Source organism: Hyla sarda, chromosome 3, assembly GCF_029499605.1.
Source record: "Hyla sarda isolate aHylSar1 chromosome 3, aHylSar1.hap1, whole genome shotgun sequence".
Taxonomy (NCBI): Eukaryota; Metazoa; Chordata; class Amphibia; order Anura; family Hylidae; genus Hyla; species Hyla sarda.
The window spans coordinates 174,551,598-174,567,316 of NC_079191.1; the positions used below are offsets into that span (position 1 = coordinate 174,551,598).

The 15,719-nt window shown below is 41.0% G+C and overlaps 1 protein-coding gene across 1 annotated transcript in view; it reads right to left on the reverse strand.

Annotated features, from left to right (window-relative positions):
* Positions 1–15,719, reverse strand: part of LOC130360677 (intestinal-type alkaline phosphatase 1-like) — a 94,601-nt gene that overhangs the window by 21,887 nt on the left and 56,995 nt on the right. The window contains exons 3-6 of the mRNA XM_056563229.1: positions 14,112–14,227; positions 8,163–8,337; positions 6,652–6,824; positions 5,791–5,925 (exon numbers count right to left, since the gene is read on the reverse strand). Of these exons, the coding sequence (XP_056419204.1) occupies positions 5,791–5,925; positions 6,652–6,824; positions 8,163–8,337; positions 14,112–14,227 (599 nt within the window). The remainder of the gene's footprint in view (positions 1–5,790; positions 5,926–6,651; positions 6,825–8,162; positions 8,338–14,111; positions 14,228–15,719) is intronic.

Sequence of the window (15,719 nt, forward strand, 5' to 3'; positions counted from 1 at the left end):
GCAAATCAGTGGCAGAATAAAAAAGTGGGAAACAGTTAAGACAGTGTTAAGACAGTAGACATAACTAGATAAAAAAATCCTTCTTATTGGACAGACCAAAGGTCTTCTTTAAAAGATGTTTCCATATATCAACAAATGTATGTTTGCAAGAGTTTATAGGACTTTCAGTACACTCTTAGACTTTTAAACATCCTGCTAACTGTCTTGAAAGGTGCAGAAAATAGTTAGTAAGTAAGAAGTTATGTCCAGCGCAAACTCCCATTCCATCGATGCAATTTTATTAATGTTCACCTTGGTGTAGATACAGGTGACGCGTTTCAGCCCTACAAATAGACCTTAGTTATACAACTTATGAAAGAACAAATGACTCCTTTATAAGGAAGGTGAAATTATGTCTCCACCCATTAGGGCGGTGCAGTCGTAACTCACCCTCTCCAAGCCTTTGTGTGCAGGTGAGCCATTAATTAGGCCTTACACTCCTGCAATTAAATATGTTCCAATCCTCTCTACCAACTTGAAAAAAAGCAAATACAATACATTGGCCCTCATTTACTATTACAAACCCGACATGTTTTGTCGGGTTGTGCGCCAGATACTGTCACATTGCGCCAGAGTTGAAAAAAACCCAACTCTCCATTTTGCCAAGAAAACCCGAAAAAAGGGGCATGGCCGCCAGAAAAGGGGGCGGCCTCTGAAAAGGGGCGTGTTCCCGACATTTTTACAAAAACCCAACATATTTACTAAGGTTTCCACAGAAAATGTGGTGGATTTGAGCTGAGAAAAACCCTACAGATCAGAGCATGTGTAAAAAAAAAAGCAAAGTGTAGGGAAAGTGGAAAATGTAGGGAAACCTTAGTAAATACCATGGAAAATAAATTGTAGGGAATTAAAACCCACAAAGAAACCTACACTCCACTCTTAGTAAAAAAGCAAAAATATATATATACTGTATATGAATGAGCCAGAAGTTCACATAAATAAATAAAAATATAAATATATCAGGGAGACATTCTTCAGACATACAGACTATTTAGTAATTTAAAATGGTGTCTAATCTTTTATTCAAGCCCCTTGGTGCACGGCTTTCCAATTTGAGGATGCAATAGACCTCACGGTCTAATAGTTTTTGTTTTACATTTCCCCCTCTAAGGCTGGGTTCACACTACGGTTTGTAATTACGGTTCCCCTATACAGCTGGGAGGAGGGGTGGGCGGGACTTAATCACGGCGCCCGCACTCAGCCGTATAGGGAACCGTAGTTAATGTATGTCTATGAGCCGACCGGAGTGAACCGCAGCCTCCGGTCGGCTTCTTTTTCGGCCGTATGTGGTTTCCCGACCGCATACAGCCGAAAAAGCAGCCGACCGGAGGCTGCGGTTCACTCCGGTTGGCTCATAGACATACATTAACTACGGTTCCCGAATACGGCTGAGTTCGGGCGCCGCGATTTAGCCCCGCCCACCCCTCTTTCAAGCCGTATACGGGAACCGTAATGACAAACCGTAGTGTGAACCCAGCCTAACAGAGGATACAACCCTCTCCAATCCCTGCATTATGAGAGATGCTATACTGACTGCATGCTTCTCAGCGCAGTGCTTGGACACGTGTCGTGAGTTGAAGTGCGGCATGTCTGATATATGTTTTCGTACACAAACCTTTAAAGGGTTCAAGTGCATCCGACATACTGCAATTCACACTCACGGCACATAAATATATAAACTACAAAGGATGTGTTGCAGATTATGTATTGCTTTATTTTGTTATTTATTTTATTTTGTGTGCTATATTTTTACTTCACAAATGTAGAATTAAACATTACACTACATCATATACACGTCGTGTGTCCACATTTAAAGGGCCCCAAGTGACACAGCCAAGTTGGTTTTTGAATACTTGTTCGTTCCAAGAACAAGCTGGGGGAGACTTTTTGGCCGATGGTAGTGGCCTTTTTTTAAATGCATTTGTAGCCATGTGTAAATACGTCCACAAATGCCGGATCACTGGTAATTAGGGGCATATACGTGTGTAAAATATTACAGATGTTTTTGAATTCATTACTGAACTGAGTGGAAAAAATGATTGGTGAAGAATCCAACTGGGATACTCTCACAACAAAGGGAATATTTTTTGATGCAATTAAGGTACTGCGGTTCTTGCAACAGGATTCGAACCTGTGCGGGGAAACCCCATTGGACTCGAAATCCAATGGGGTTTCCCCGCACAAGTTCGAATACTGTTCGTGACGCCAAAGTTGTGGTGTGACCACAGGGTGTGAAGAGTGTAGCTGGATGGGGCAAATGGTATAGCCCAGGGGCAAGGTGTTATTAACCCTTAATGTTCATGATGCCAGAATGGTTTTTCCGGTAACCACCCTATCCCAAGGTTAGGCAGGGCAACAATAGTCCAAGACCAGGTAAGGGTTAATGGTACCTTTACAGAGGTTAGACAGTTGTCAAAGTCTTTACAGCTAGGCCAGAATCCCAGAGAGTTGACCAGTAACACAAAAACGGCCTTGCAGCTTGCTGGGACTTGCAGTACTTTTGGGTCAGACTTTAATACAGCCACTCTGACTATAATTGACTTTACTAGTGACTTGACTTTGGTAGAGACAGCAGACATAGATGAGTTGACTTACTGACAACTTATGTGGCTGGTGTGCAGGCTTTATGGCCTCCAGGTGTACTGGACACAGGATCTGTGATATCTGTGCTTTGCTGTTCCTCAGCAGGAGGTAGAAGAGAGAGATTGTAATGGCTCCCCCTCTTATAAAGGGGGGCTGAGCAAGAAGCCCATAAGTCAAGCTGCAGTTCAGGTGGTCAACTGGTGCTCTCTGGGTAACATAACACATCATGTGAACATAATATTTGATATCTCAAAAGGTCCTTAACCTGTTAAGGATGGCAGGTGTATCCATACACCCCCGTTTTAAAGTCCTTAAGAACTGAGGGCGTATGGATACGCCCGTGGGAATTCCGGTCCCCGCCGCTAGCCGGTTGGGGACCGGACCGCCATGACTACTGAAATCATTCAGCAGGCATCCCGGCACATCGCCGAGGGGGGTTCTGAGACCCCCCCCCCCCCCCCATGTCGGCGATCGGAGAAAATCATATGTCAATTCAGACATGCAATTTTCTCCTATTTCGGGCTGATCGGGTCTCTGGTGACCCGATCACCCGGAAAATAGGGATGATCGGAGCTGTCAGTGACAGACCCGATCATCCTGAGGGATAGGATCGAGGTCGCAGTGCTGCGATCTCCCCCTATCCCCTGCCATTGGTCAGAACTGAATTCTGACCAATGGCAGCGCAGGACAGTGGGTTGCCATGGATGTCGGGCAGAACGGGGGGAGAAGATGGAGGCCTTTACCTGAGGGCCAGATGCGATGGGGCCCGGCGATCATCAGAGACATCAGCGGGGATCACAGTGCAGGTAGGTAAACAACAGTGGGGGTGGGGGGGAGGAGGGGGGCAGTAAGTGATATTTACTGCTGCCCTTCCTAGTGGGTGCCAAAGGCTGTCTGGGCATGCTGGGAGTTGTAGTTTTGCAACATCTGGAGGGTCACAGTTTGGAGACCATTGTTACAGTGGTGCCCAAACGATAGCCCTCCAGATGTTGCCAAACTACAACTCTCAGCATGCCTAGACTGTGCAGGCATGCTGGGAGTTGTAGTTCTGTAACATCTGTCCCTTCAGATTTTCCAATTTTCGTGACATTTTTGAAAATTGCTGCTCTACTTTGAAGCCCTCTAATTTTTTTCAAAAAGTTAAAATATGTCCATTTTATGATGCCAACATAAAGTGAACATATTGTATTTGTGAATAAAAATAAAATTTATTTGGAATATCCATTTTCCTTACAAGCTGGGAGCTTCAAAGTTAGAATTTTTTTTTTTAAATCTTTATTTTTCTTTTGATGGAGCCATATGACAACATGCTGTTTGCTTGTACTTTGTAACTAATGGCATCCTTAATTTAACCCTAAAATATCCTGCAATATGAACAGAAAAAAAAGAATATTTGTGGGGTGAAATTAAAGGGAAAAAAGTTAGCCAATTGTTGCAGAGTATTTCTTTTTGTGTGGCTCACTGTGACACGTTATCATTATTATTCAGGTCAGTTATGATTACAGTTGTACCCAGTAAATATAATGTTGTTATGTGTTTACAAAGGAATGCTACGCATCACTATATTCCGACCTTTATAACTTTTTATTTTTACATCTATAGAGTTGTGTTGGGACTTATTTTTGCACCATGATGTGTAGTTTTCATTAGTACTGTCTATGGGTCAATGGGACCTGTATTGCTATTGTTTACATTTTTCTGTTTTGTAAGGTGAAAAAAAAAATTCTGTTCGTTTGTTTTTTCCATTTGTGGCATTTACCATTCAGGATCAATAACATTTTTTATAGCTCAGACTTCTCTAAATTCAATTGGGTGTTTTTTTTTTGTTTGTTTGTTTTGTTTTTCTAACAAATCGGGTGATTTTGGATGATAGGAAAAAGAGGGGGATTTAAATTTTATACGGGGGATTCTTTTTTAAATATATTTAAAAACTTTTTTAAGGGTACGCTGGCTCACACATAACTTATCCGCTTTGGGTTGCCAGCAGGTGAAATTCTGCTAGTGGAATTTACACAGTGGAGAATCCACAGCAGATTTGATTTTCCACTTCAAAAATTCTACAGCAGATTAGTCACGTATTATCATACCCTTACATTTCTGTGTTTTGTATAAGCAGTTATTTGATTCTTATACAGTTCTGGATAGGCTGTAATAGTTCTGCAGGCCTACCATAGGATCCACAGAGGCTTTCAGAAACTTATTTGGAGCTCTGACATGTCAAGCACCTGTCAGATAACCATCTAGATGCCATCACTAAAGGGTTAAAGGGGTATTCCAGGCCAAAACTTTTTTATATATATCAACTGGCTCTGGAGAGTTAAACAGATTTGTAAATTACTTCTATTAAAAAATCGTAATCCTTCTAATAGCTATTAGCTTCTGAAGTTGAGTTGTTGTTTTCTGTCTAACTGCTCTCTGATGACTCATGTCCCGGGAGCTGTCCAGCTCCTATGGGGATATTCTCCCATCCTGCACAGCTCCCGGGACTTGACATCATCATTGAGCAGTTAGACAGAAAACTTCAGAAGCTAATAACTATTGGAAGGATTAAGATTTTTTAATAGAAGTAATTTACAAATCTGTTTAACTTTCCAGAGCCAGTTGATATATATATATATATATAAAAAAAAAAAAAGGTTTTGCCTGGAATACCCCTTTAACTACTGGGATAGGACTGGAGTCCTATGCCAGCAGCTACCAATGAGTGTTAGTTATAATGGCCTTTATTTATTAAGAGTTTTTTTTACTAGTGTGAAATGTAATTTTAGACTTATAGGATTCCTCTCTATTTACTATGGGGATTCACAGATTTACAAGTTGGGAACATTTTCTGACCAGCTTTAATAGGTAGGGTTGTAAAACCACATCCCTTTTCCGGCACACTATGCCCCCTTTCCTTCCGACATCGACCGACCCCCAACCCCCCCTCCCCTCCCCCTATTTGTTTGTTTTTTGGGGGTATGTAGAGCTTGTAGGTTTATTTTGGCGCAATGTGCAAAAATATCTGGCACAGACACATTGGTGCACAACCCAAGTAAAGCAGTTGGGTTTTCATTAGTAAATCAGGGCCAATGTGTAGCTGTCATCTACTCAGCTGAATTCAGGGTATTTTTCAGGAAGGGGATAAAATTGCAAACAAAAAAAATAAAAATAAAAATTACTCGTTACCTTTCTTTCATCCAGCCACATTTTTGTTAGATTAAGATTATCTTTTCGAAGGCCTCTGCTTGATGAACTGCTTGGGTATTCTGGATCTGGTGTCCCACTAGGAACCATATAGGCTCTTCCGCCTCCAAGTATTACCTGCAGGGAACATGTTATTAAGCAAAATATAGGGGGATATTGCATTTAATATGTCAGTCTTTTTCTAAAAAATTTCTAAAATTTACGAATTCCAGCAGGTGTAAATTGTAGTACATTTGCTTGCAGCCATGCTTCCTGTACGACAAGGCCACTTGGTGTGCATGGTGCAAAACAGCCAAAAGTCGCAATATTTGTAAACAAACCAAGAGTTTTTGCGCAAAACTTTGCAACTTTTGTCCAATCTGCGCCAGGTGCAGAACTTAGTAAATTTTCTTCATAGTGTTCCAAAACATCATATCAGTTGAAAATAAAATGCCATTTATACAATTTGCATAAAATAAAATAAAAAGTATTGTGAAAAAATATTAAATTCTTTCCTTTTCTATTTTACTTCTATCCTGTACTATATGATTTCAAAAGAGAAACGGAGACAGATATATATGTGTGGAATTATACAGAAATAAGAAATGAGGCACAATATAGTAGCTTCTATTAATAAGTGTATTTGTCACTATGAGGGAGATTTATCAAACCCTGTGCAGAACAAAACTTGCCCAGTTGCCCATAGCAACCGCTTGCTTCTTTCATTTTGCAGAGGCCTTGGTAAAAATGAAAGAAGCGATCTGATTGGTTGCTAGGAGCAACTGGGCAGCTTTTCCTCTGCACAGATTTTGGTAAATCTCCCTCATCATGTAGATAATTCCCATCCATTGTCTCTGTAATTACATTAATATCAGTATTGTGAACCAGCTGGTAGGAGATGTCCTTGCAGCCTTTCTCAATCATAGCTTGCGACATCTCATTGTCAGAGTACCAGTCCCGGTTGGCACTATGTGCATAGGCAGCCGCCGGAGAGGCATGTTGGACGCGGGTTGTTGTTACGATGCCTACAGATTTGCCTGCAGTAAAGGAAACATACACAATTTAGTGGTGGAACTTTTTAAAACATGCAAAAGGCTAAACTAATAGGAAATTATAGCTTCACTATCCATCTACAAAAGCCCAAGCTAGCTTATTTGTTTCCTGGGCCCACTTAAAGGGGTATTCCAGGCAAAACCTTTATTTATATATATATATATATATATATATATATATATATATATATATGTATATATATATATCTCAACTGGCTCCGGAAAGTTAAACCGCTTTGTAAATTACTTCTATTAAAAAATCTTAATCCTTCCAATAGTTATTAGCTTCTGAAGTTTTCTGTCTAACTGCTCAATGATGATGTCACGTCCCGGGAGCTGTGCATGATGGGAGAATATCCCCATAGGAACTGCACAGCTCCCGGGACGTGAGTCATCAGAGAGCAGTTAGACAGAAAACAGCAACTCAAATTCAGAAGCTAATAACTAATGGAAGGATTAAGATTTTTAAATATAAGTAATTTACAAATCTGTTTAACTTTCCGGAGCCAGTTGATATATAAAAAAAGTTTAGGCCTGGAATACCCCTTTAAAGGTATACTCCGCTGCTCAGCAATCGGAACAATATGTTCCGAACACTTAGAGCCGGCCAAGGGGACTCGCGTAGTCACAGCCCCACCCCCTTGTGACATGACACCCCGCCCCCTCAATGCAAGTTTATGGGAGGGGAGGGGCAGCCGAGCTCCAGCATCGGCTCTAAGTGTTCGAAACATTTTGTTCCGAAGGCTGAGCAGCGGAGCACCCCTTTAATAGCTCACATCCAACTAAGTATAAAACATTTCTACATGTTTTGTGCCTACCTGTTGCAGGAAGCAGAAGACACAACCTAGAATTTAAAGTCTTAAATTTGGCAAATAAAAAATTACAAATATTAGTAACCAAAACTATTCTTCATGTGTAACTTTTAGACTGAACTTAAAGGGGTACTCCCATGGAAAACTCTCTCTGCTGACCTCTGCTGTCCATTTTAGGAACTGTCCAGAGCAGGAGAAAATCCCCATAGCAAACATATGCTGCTCTGGACAGTTCCTAAAATGGACAGTAGAGGTCAGCAGAGAGTACTTTGGTCATGACATCAGAGAAATCTAAAAAGAAAAGCATTTCCTCTGTAGTATATAGCCCCTAAAAAGTATTGGAAGGATTAAGATTTTTTAATAGAAGTAATTTACAAATCTGTTTAACTTTCTGCCCCCAGTTGATAAAAAAAAAAAAAGTTTTCCACAGGAGTACCCCTTTAATTATATGATGTCTTAAAAACTTCTGCTTTGTTCGACTAGGTGGATAATATAAAAACACTGCTTGTACCTGCTTTTTTTGCTCGATAAAGTATGGATTTCACCTCATTCCCATTTGCAGTCTCACAGACACCATACTTTGCAGCTGCACTCACACCTAGGGTCCCAGAGTTGCCTTTTACCCCACACAAGTAGGCTGTGCCTGTACCCGCACTGTCAGGGACCTGTGCATCTACGTTGTATACCTGTAGTAGGAATTTTTTTATACACAAGATAAGAATGCATAAAAATAAAGAATACACGGTAGCAACTCCTATTTTTGGTCTAAAAGAATTGTTACAGTAATACTTTTTATTCTAAATTGCCTTTCCACCAAGTCTCAGGCTAAGTTTCCACTTGTTTTTTTTTTGGCAGTTTTTGGAATACTGCCACTGCAGCTTTAGAGCCAAAGCCAGAAGTGTACTCAAAAGGAATAGGACATATAAAGGAAGGACTTACACTTCTCCTCCCTTATGGATCCACTTCTGACTTTGGCTCAAAAACTGCAGTGGGAGTATTCCAAAAACTGCCAGAAAAAAAAACAAGTGGAAACTTAGCCACAGAGTACATTCACATGGGCGGAATACCTTCGGAATTTCTGCAGCGTATTTGCTGCAAAAAATCTGCAGCAGATTTTGCTACCATTGACTTCAAAGGGTCAAAAGGAAAATCTGCAAATCTGCCACTATTGCGGATTTTCTGCTGACTAATTGAAGTCAATGGTGGCAAAATCCGCTACGGAAATTCCGCAGGGAATCCGCCAGTGTGAACGTACCCTTAAGGTGGACCAGATACTTCAAGTCATTTGTTATTGCTTTCCATAGCCTGGCTATGCATTACTCAACCTACAACCAGGAGTAACAGAGAATTAACTTCTGAAGACATTTTAACTTTGTGTTGCCTAGTTAAGAAAAATATGATAGATATGTTTATGATATGTTCACCACATACTATAATCCTGCTTTTTATGGATAGTCTTGTTCTCTATGCAATATGTATGTATATATATATATATATATATATATATATATATATATATATACATACATATACTGTGTATATATATATATCTATATATATATATATATATATATATATATATATATATATATTACTATCTAGACTCAATATTGACACATTATTCCAATGCATAATAATATTTGTTTAATAATAATCTTTGTAAAATAATAAACTAGGACAATGTCCACCATAAAAAGCATACAGACAAAAGAGTTTAAGGGGTGTTCCGACCTAACTTAAAGTAGTACTCCCGTGGAAAACTTTTTTTTTTTAAATCAACTGGTGCCAGAAAGTTAAACAGATTTGTAAATTACTTCTATTAAAAAATCTTAATCCTTCCAGTACTTATGAGCTGCTGAATACTACAGAGGAAATGGTTTTCTTTTTGGAACACAGAGCTCTCTGCTGACATCTCTGTCCATTTTAATAACTGTCCAGAGTAGGAGAAAATCCCCATAGCAAACATATGCGGCTTGGGACAATTCCTAAAATGGACAGAGATGTCAGCAGAGAGCACTGTGGTCATGATGTCAGCAGAGAGCTCTGTGTTCCAAAAAGAAAACCATTTCCTCTGTAGTATACAGACCCTACAAAGTACTGGAAAGATTAAGATTTTTTAATAGAAGTAATTTACAAATCTGTTTAACTTTCTGGCACCAGTTGATTTAAAAAAAAAAAAAAGTTTTCCACAGGAGTACCCCTTTAACTTATCACTATTATATATTGGTTTGTTCTGTCATAATGAAAAATGCCTTTTATCTTAAGTGTAAAGTCAGTGAGCCCCTGAAGTGCTGAGGACTGGATTGTCTCCTTCCTTCCCCTCCCATTCCTGTCATTGCATGATTGACTGCCAGCTGGAAGCCGAGCCCTGGTTCCAAATCTTACACCTGCGCACAATTTGCATGCACAGCATGAGAATGAGACTTGGCTTCCAGCTGACTGACAATCAGGGATGGGAGGGGAAGTGTGGAGGCGTTCTAGCCCTCAACACTTCAGAGGTTTGGGAACACCTCTTTGACACTTTGCACCAGACAATAAAAGCATTTTTCTACATTACATGGATGCACAAACAGATATATGAAAGGCATAGCTATCTAACAGTGTCAGCAGTTTGCAATGTGAATCTAAACTTGTCTGATGTATTGCAAAAAGAGCATATTGTGCAAGAGGTAACTTTCTATGTCCTCCCCCCACTGGTGGAAACTTGTAAAGGGGTATGAGGATTGGGTCACATGAAGACCTTTCATCCTAATCCTGTCTCTAATCCTCACTAAGAGGTTATCTGTCCTACATACATTTTTCAATTCTTCTGCTACCACTGGAGTCTGTGACCATGACACCTGGCTTACAAGTCACCAACCTTTGGCCATATGCCCTGTGAATCGTACACAGTTAAAGTCTTCTACATTTTCACCACAATGAGCCAAGCTGTGAAGGCCCTTCTGAGAAGAGTGTACCTTAACTGGACTGCGTGTAACCCAAAGCAACACTTAAAGTGCTTGATGTGTTATCAGAGACTTGCTTACAGTATTTCTGCTACACAAACAATAAAGGGAATTGTGTCCAAGATTTTTTTTTTCAAATCAACTGGTGCCAGAAAGTTACCGTATATACTCAAGTATAAGCAGACCCGAATATAAGCCGAGGCCCCTAATTTCACCCCAAAAACCCAGGAAAAGTTATTGACTCGACTATAAGCCTAGGGTGGGAAATACATCATCCCCCTGTCATCATCCAGACCCCCCATCATTAACACCCTCATCATCATCGCCCTGTCATCATCACCGACTGTCATCACCCCCCCATCCTTCATCATCCCCCCTTCATCATCACTGCCTATCATCATCCCTCTGTCATCATCCCACACACCCCCTTCATCATCACCACTTGTCATCATCCCCCCTTCATCATCCCCCCTTCATCATCACCACCTATCATCATCCCCCTGTCATCATCCCACGTCCCCCCTTCATCATCACCGCCTGTCAACATCCCCCTGTCATCATCCCACACCCCCCCCCTTCATCATCACCGCCTGTCATCATCCCCCTTTCATCATCCCACACCCCCCTTCATCATCACCGCCTGTCATCATCCCCGTGTCATCATCCCACACCCCCCCTTCATCATCACCACCTGTCATCATCCTCCTTTCATCATCCCACACCCCCCCTTCATCATCACCACCTATCATCATCCCCCTGTCATCATCCCCTTCATTATCACCGCCTGTCATCATCCCCCTTTCATCATCCCACACCCCCCTTCATCATCACCGCCTGTCATCATCCCCGTGTCATCATCCCACACCCCCCCTTCATCATCACCACCTGTCATCATCCTCCTTTCATCATCCCACCTGTCATCATCCTCCTTTCATCATCCCACACCCCCCCTTCATCATCACCACCTATCATCATCCCCCTGTCATCATCCCACGTCCCCCCTTCATCATCACCGCCTGTCAACATCCCCCTGTCATCATCCCACACCCCCCCCTTCATTATCACCGCCTGTCATCATCCCCCTTTCATCATCCCACACCCCCCTTCATCATCACCGCCTGTCATCATCCCCCTGTCATCATCCCACACCCCCCCTTCATCATCATCGCCTGTCATCATTACCCTGTCACCATCCCACACCCCCCCTTCATCATCACCGCCTGTCATCATCCCACACCACCCCCTTCATCATCACCCCTTGTCAATGTCCGATTTAACAGTGGTCTGCAACCTGCGGACCTCCATATGTTCCAAAACTACAAGTCCCAGCATGCCCGGAAGGTTGCAGCAGCACTCTTGGTCAAAAAATTAGTGTTAGGGTCCCATCTGAAATGAGGCCACCTCCGCGTGTTGGATGGGGGACATGTTTTGATCAAAAAGTGCGCTAAGAGCCTCCATTTATTGACCAAGAGTGCTGCTGCAACCTTCTTTTTTTGTATATACTAATATATATATATATATATATATATATATATATATACAGTATGTGTATGTATATATGTACATATACATAGATGCAAATCAAAAAAATTTGCTATCACGTCGAAAGCAAATCTAAGCTCACAAGCAGGAGACACAGGTTACAGTCTCACAAATATGCAGGGGTTAAGACAATATTTGTGAGATGTAACCTGTGTATTCTGCTTGTGAGCTTAGATTTGCTTCATAAAGGGAGGAATCCCGAAAGCTTGTCTCTACACAATTCTGTTAGTCCAGTAAAAAAAAAATTGAAAAAAAAATCATTGCAAGCTACTGCAACATTTTTTGATTTGCATCTGCATCACTGGACTAATACGGCCATATATATAACTATATATATGTGTATATATATATATATATATATATATATATGTATGTATACATGTGTGTGTATATATATATATATATATATATATATAGATAGATAGATAGATAGATAGATATAGATATAGATATAGATATAGATATAGATATATAGATATATTTATTTATTTATTTATTTAGAATTTTTTTTTTTTACTTCTGTACAACAGCTCCCCCTAGTGTCTCCCCTGCCAAGCACAAGATGCAGTAGCAGGTATAGGACACTAGGGGGAGCGACTGTACAACTAAACAGCTCATTTGCAAAAAAAAGACCGCACTCGCTTCACCTGGAAGTGAAGCATGCAGGAGGGCACAGCTGCGGGAGTTCAGGACCAGTATGGGACATCAGGGAAGGGGGATAGGACATCAAGGAAGGGGGACAGGACTCTGGGGACACTTAGCAGAGCAGTGTGTGTGTCCTGATCCCCGTGCTCAGGATTTTCATTGCGAAATGCTGCCATTGGCTAGTCAGATTTGACTGGTTTGATAGTAGCGATCGCGGTGAGGGGGGGGGACAAAACCCCCCTAGGTCTCGAGGCAAGATGACTGGCTATCAGTGATAGCCGCGATCTTACCGGGCGCAGCGGGATGCTGCGAGTAGCGGACAGTATCTGCATGACGTACATGTACATCATAGGTCGGGAAAACCTTCCTGGTCATGACATACATGTGTGCCATGGGTCAGGAAGGTGTTAAGCATACACACAGCTCCCCTGACTGTATAAACCACCCAAGTCCCTACCATGATTGCCAGACAAACTATAAACCCTCATATCTGGGCATATTAAGAAACTGCAGAAATGTGTGTGATAATGGCATTCTAAGCTGCTTAAAGGGTTACTCCACTGGCCAGCATGGAACTATATGTTATGAATTCGTTTTTTGCGCTGTGGGGGTACCCCTTTAATGACGGTATATATCTCATTTTGGGGGGTTGGCCAAAGGTCCTCTTTAATGTTTTGGAATAGTAATACTTCCTGTGGGTACAGAAATGGAGGTAACTAAAATCAGTTTTACATGGCAGATTCTTTGCTAAGGGCATTCTGAATACACTTTATTTGCTGTTCATTTAACCATTCATATAACTTTTACTTATCTCTACTGGGTCTTTATAGGCTGGACACAAACTATACCAATGGGCCATTTTAGAGAAGAGACTACAAGGTAGAGCCAATAAAAACATGCCATATTAACATGGTGTCATGAACAGTGAACTATGGCTATTTGGTAGTGGGGTTCAATGTTTGTACATATGACTATTGAAGATACAGTATGTAACAATGCTGTAGGTTGCAACATGGGTATCAAATTAAAGGTTTTGGAGGATTTATCAGTCTTTACACATTTTTTCTAATATATAACATATCCTTTTATATTAACATACAATAGTAACATACAATAGTCTTTTGAGTTGCTTCCTATTATCTTGACATTTCCATAGAGGATAAAGCTTGCAGGTATGTTAACAGAGGAAATGCTCACAGTGCTTAAACAATAGGGAAAATATGTAAACTAGATGACAAAATCTGATAAAAGTAGATTTGTAAATACCCCTTAGTTTTCAATTAAATGCATAAAAATTATTATTTAGTAGAAGTTTTAGTGTATATTACCTTAGAAAGCGCAACATAGGGAAATGTTTCCATCTCTAATATATTTTCTTCTCCAGATTGTTTTTTAAGCTGTCCTTGGTATATCCGAGCTGCAGCTATTGTAGGTACTCCCATCCCTGGAACAAGAAATGGTTGTCAGTGCAAGGGCAAAATAAAATAAATTAAATTAAAATAACAAAAAAATATATATATATATATATGTATATGTATATATATATATATATATATATATATATATATATACATACTGTATGTTCTGGAGTTTATGCTATTCCAAGTCCGCAGGCAGGGAATGAGAAGAAAACACAAATTAGGGATTATTGAATGTACATGGCAGGCGCAGACTCCGATTTGCACAAAAATGTTAGCGGTATGCACCACTCAAGCCTGGGGTTGAGCCGGGGACATGATTTTGTACAGAGGGGACGTTGCCTTCACACAGAGCACATATAATACAATTTAGGCCTGCTCTCTGGCATAAATTGCCAGAAATCTTGGCCAGCTCTGATCTGGCTTAGATTTCTGCACCTGGAACACCATGGCAAGCATCTCTCAGAAAATCTAACACAACAAACATGTTAGTTTTACTTAGGACCAGCATATAAAAATCGAGCTCTTGGTAAATATCCCTCGTAGTGTTTGGTGATAAATTGTACAAGGGCCCTATACAAGTATACGAAGATATTTCAGGGCTTAAGGCTGGGCCTAGTGCAGCAGGGCATCCGTGTCAAGAAAACTCTGCACAAAAGTTTTGGAACTTTAGAACTGATAGAAATGAAAAAATAGATATAGGTAGGACATGTAGACCAGACCGTCTTGCCTCTGAGCTTACCATTCTTTTTTGCTATTAAAGTGTTAATACCCTGCTTCAGTAAGAAACTATCTGGGACTACAGGGCTATTAATTACCCTGATACTAACACTGCCACCTCATGGCTAATCCTTCTGGGCCTTCACACCACTGTTATGCTACTGCCTAGCACCTGCTCCTCACTATCAAGGGCACCCCAATCATTATCAGGCTAGACAATATAAGGGGACATTTACCCATGTGCAACTACTGTGCAGTCCCCCCACCAACACCACCTTCAATGTGCCAGCTCACAGAGTGTGAAACTGCTTTATAGAAGCCCTTGTGTGAGTATGACAAGGACAATAACAAGACTGTGAAACCACTGCTCCCAGCCATTCCACTAGTGTGCTCCCCTCTGCGACATCTGCACACTCTCTTGGTATGCTGCAGGTACAAGATTCTATACACCTGTGCAATTTTGTACTCTGACAACTCCTGGCTTTTAACACAGAAAGTCTAAATTGACTTGTTGTGTGAGTGTGTTAGTTTTGCTTTGTTAGTCTGTCTGTTCCCTACTGTTCCTTGACCTGAGTCTGTATTATTGTATTTTATTATTTTGACAATTTCGTCCCTCACTTGTCTAGGGAGGGACTGTCACCGTGGTTATGGACTCGTTGATTAGGGCGGGTACATAAGTAGGCAGGGATAGGGGATTGAACGAGAATAGTGTGCACTCCTTCCCTGCCCATACATGACATTTTCACAGGCCCCATATCTGCATTTGCTAAGATGGAAGCAATGGCGGCTGTAGTAGAG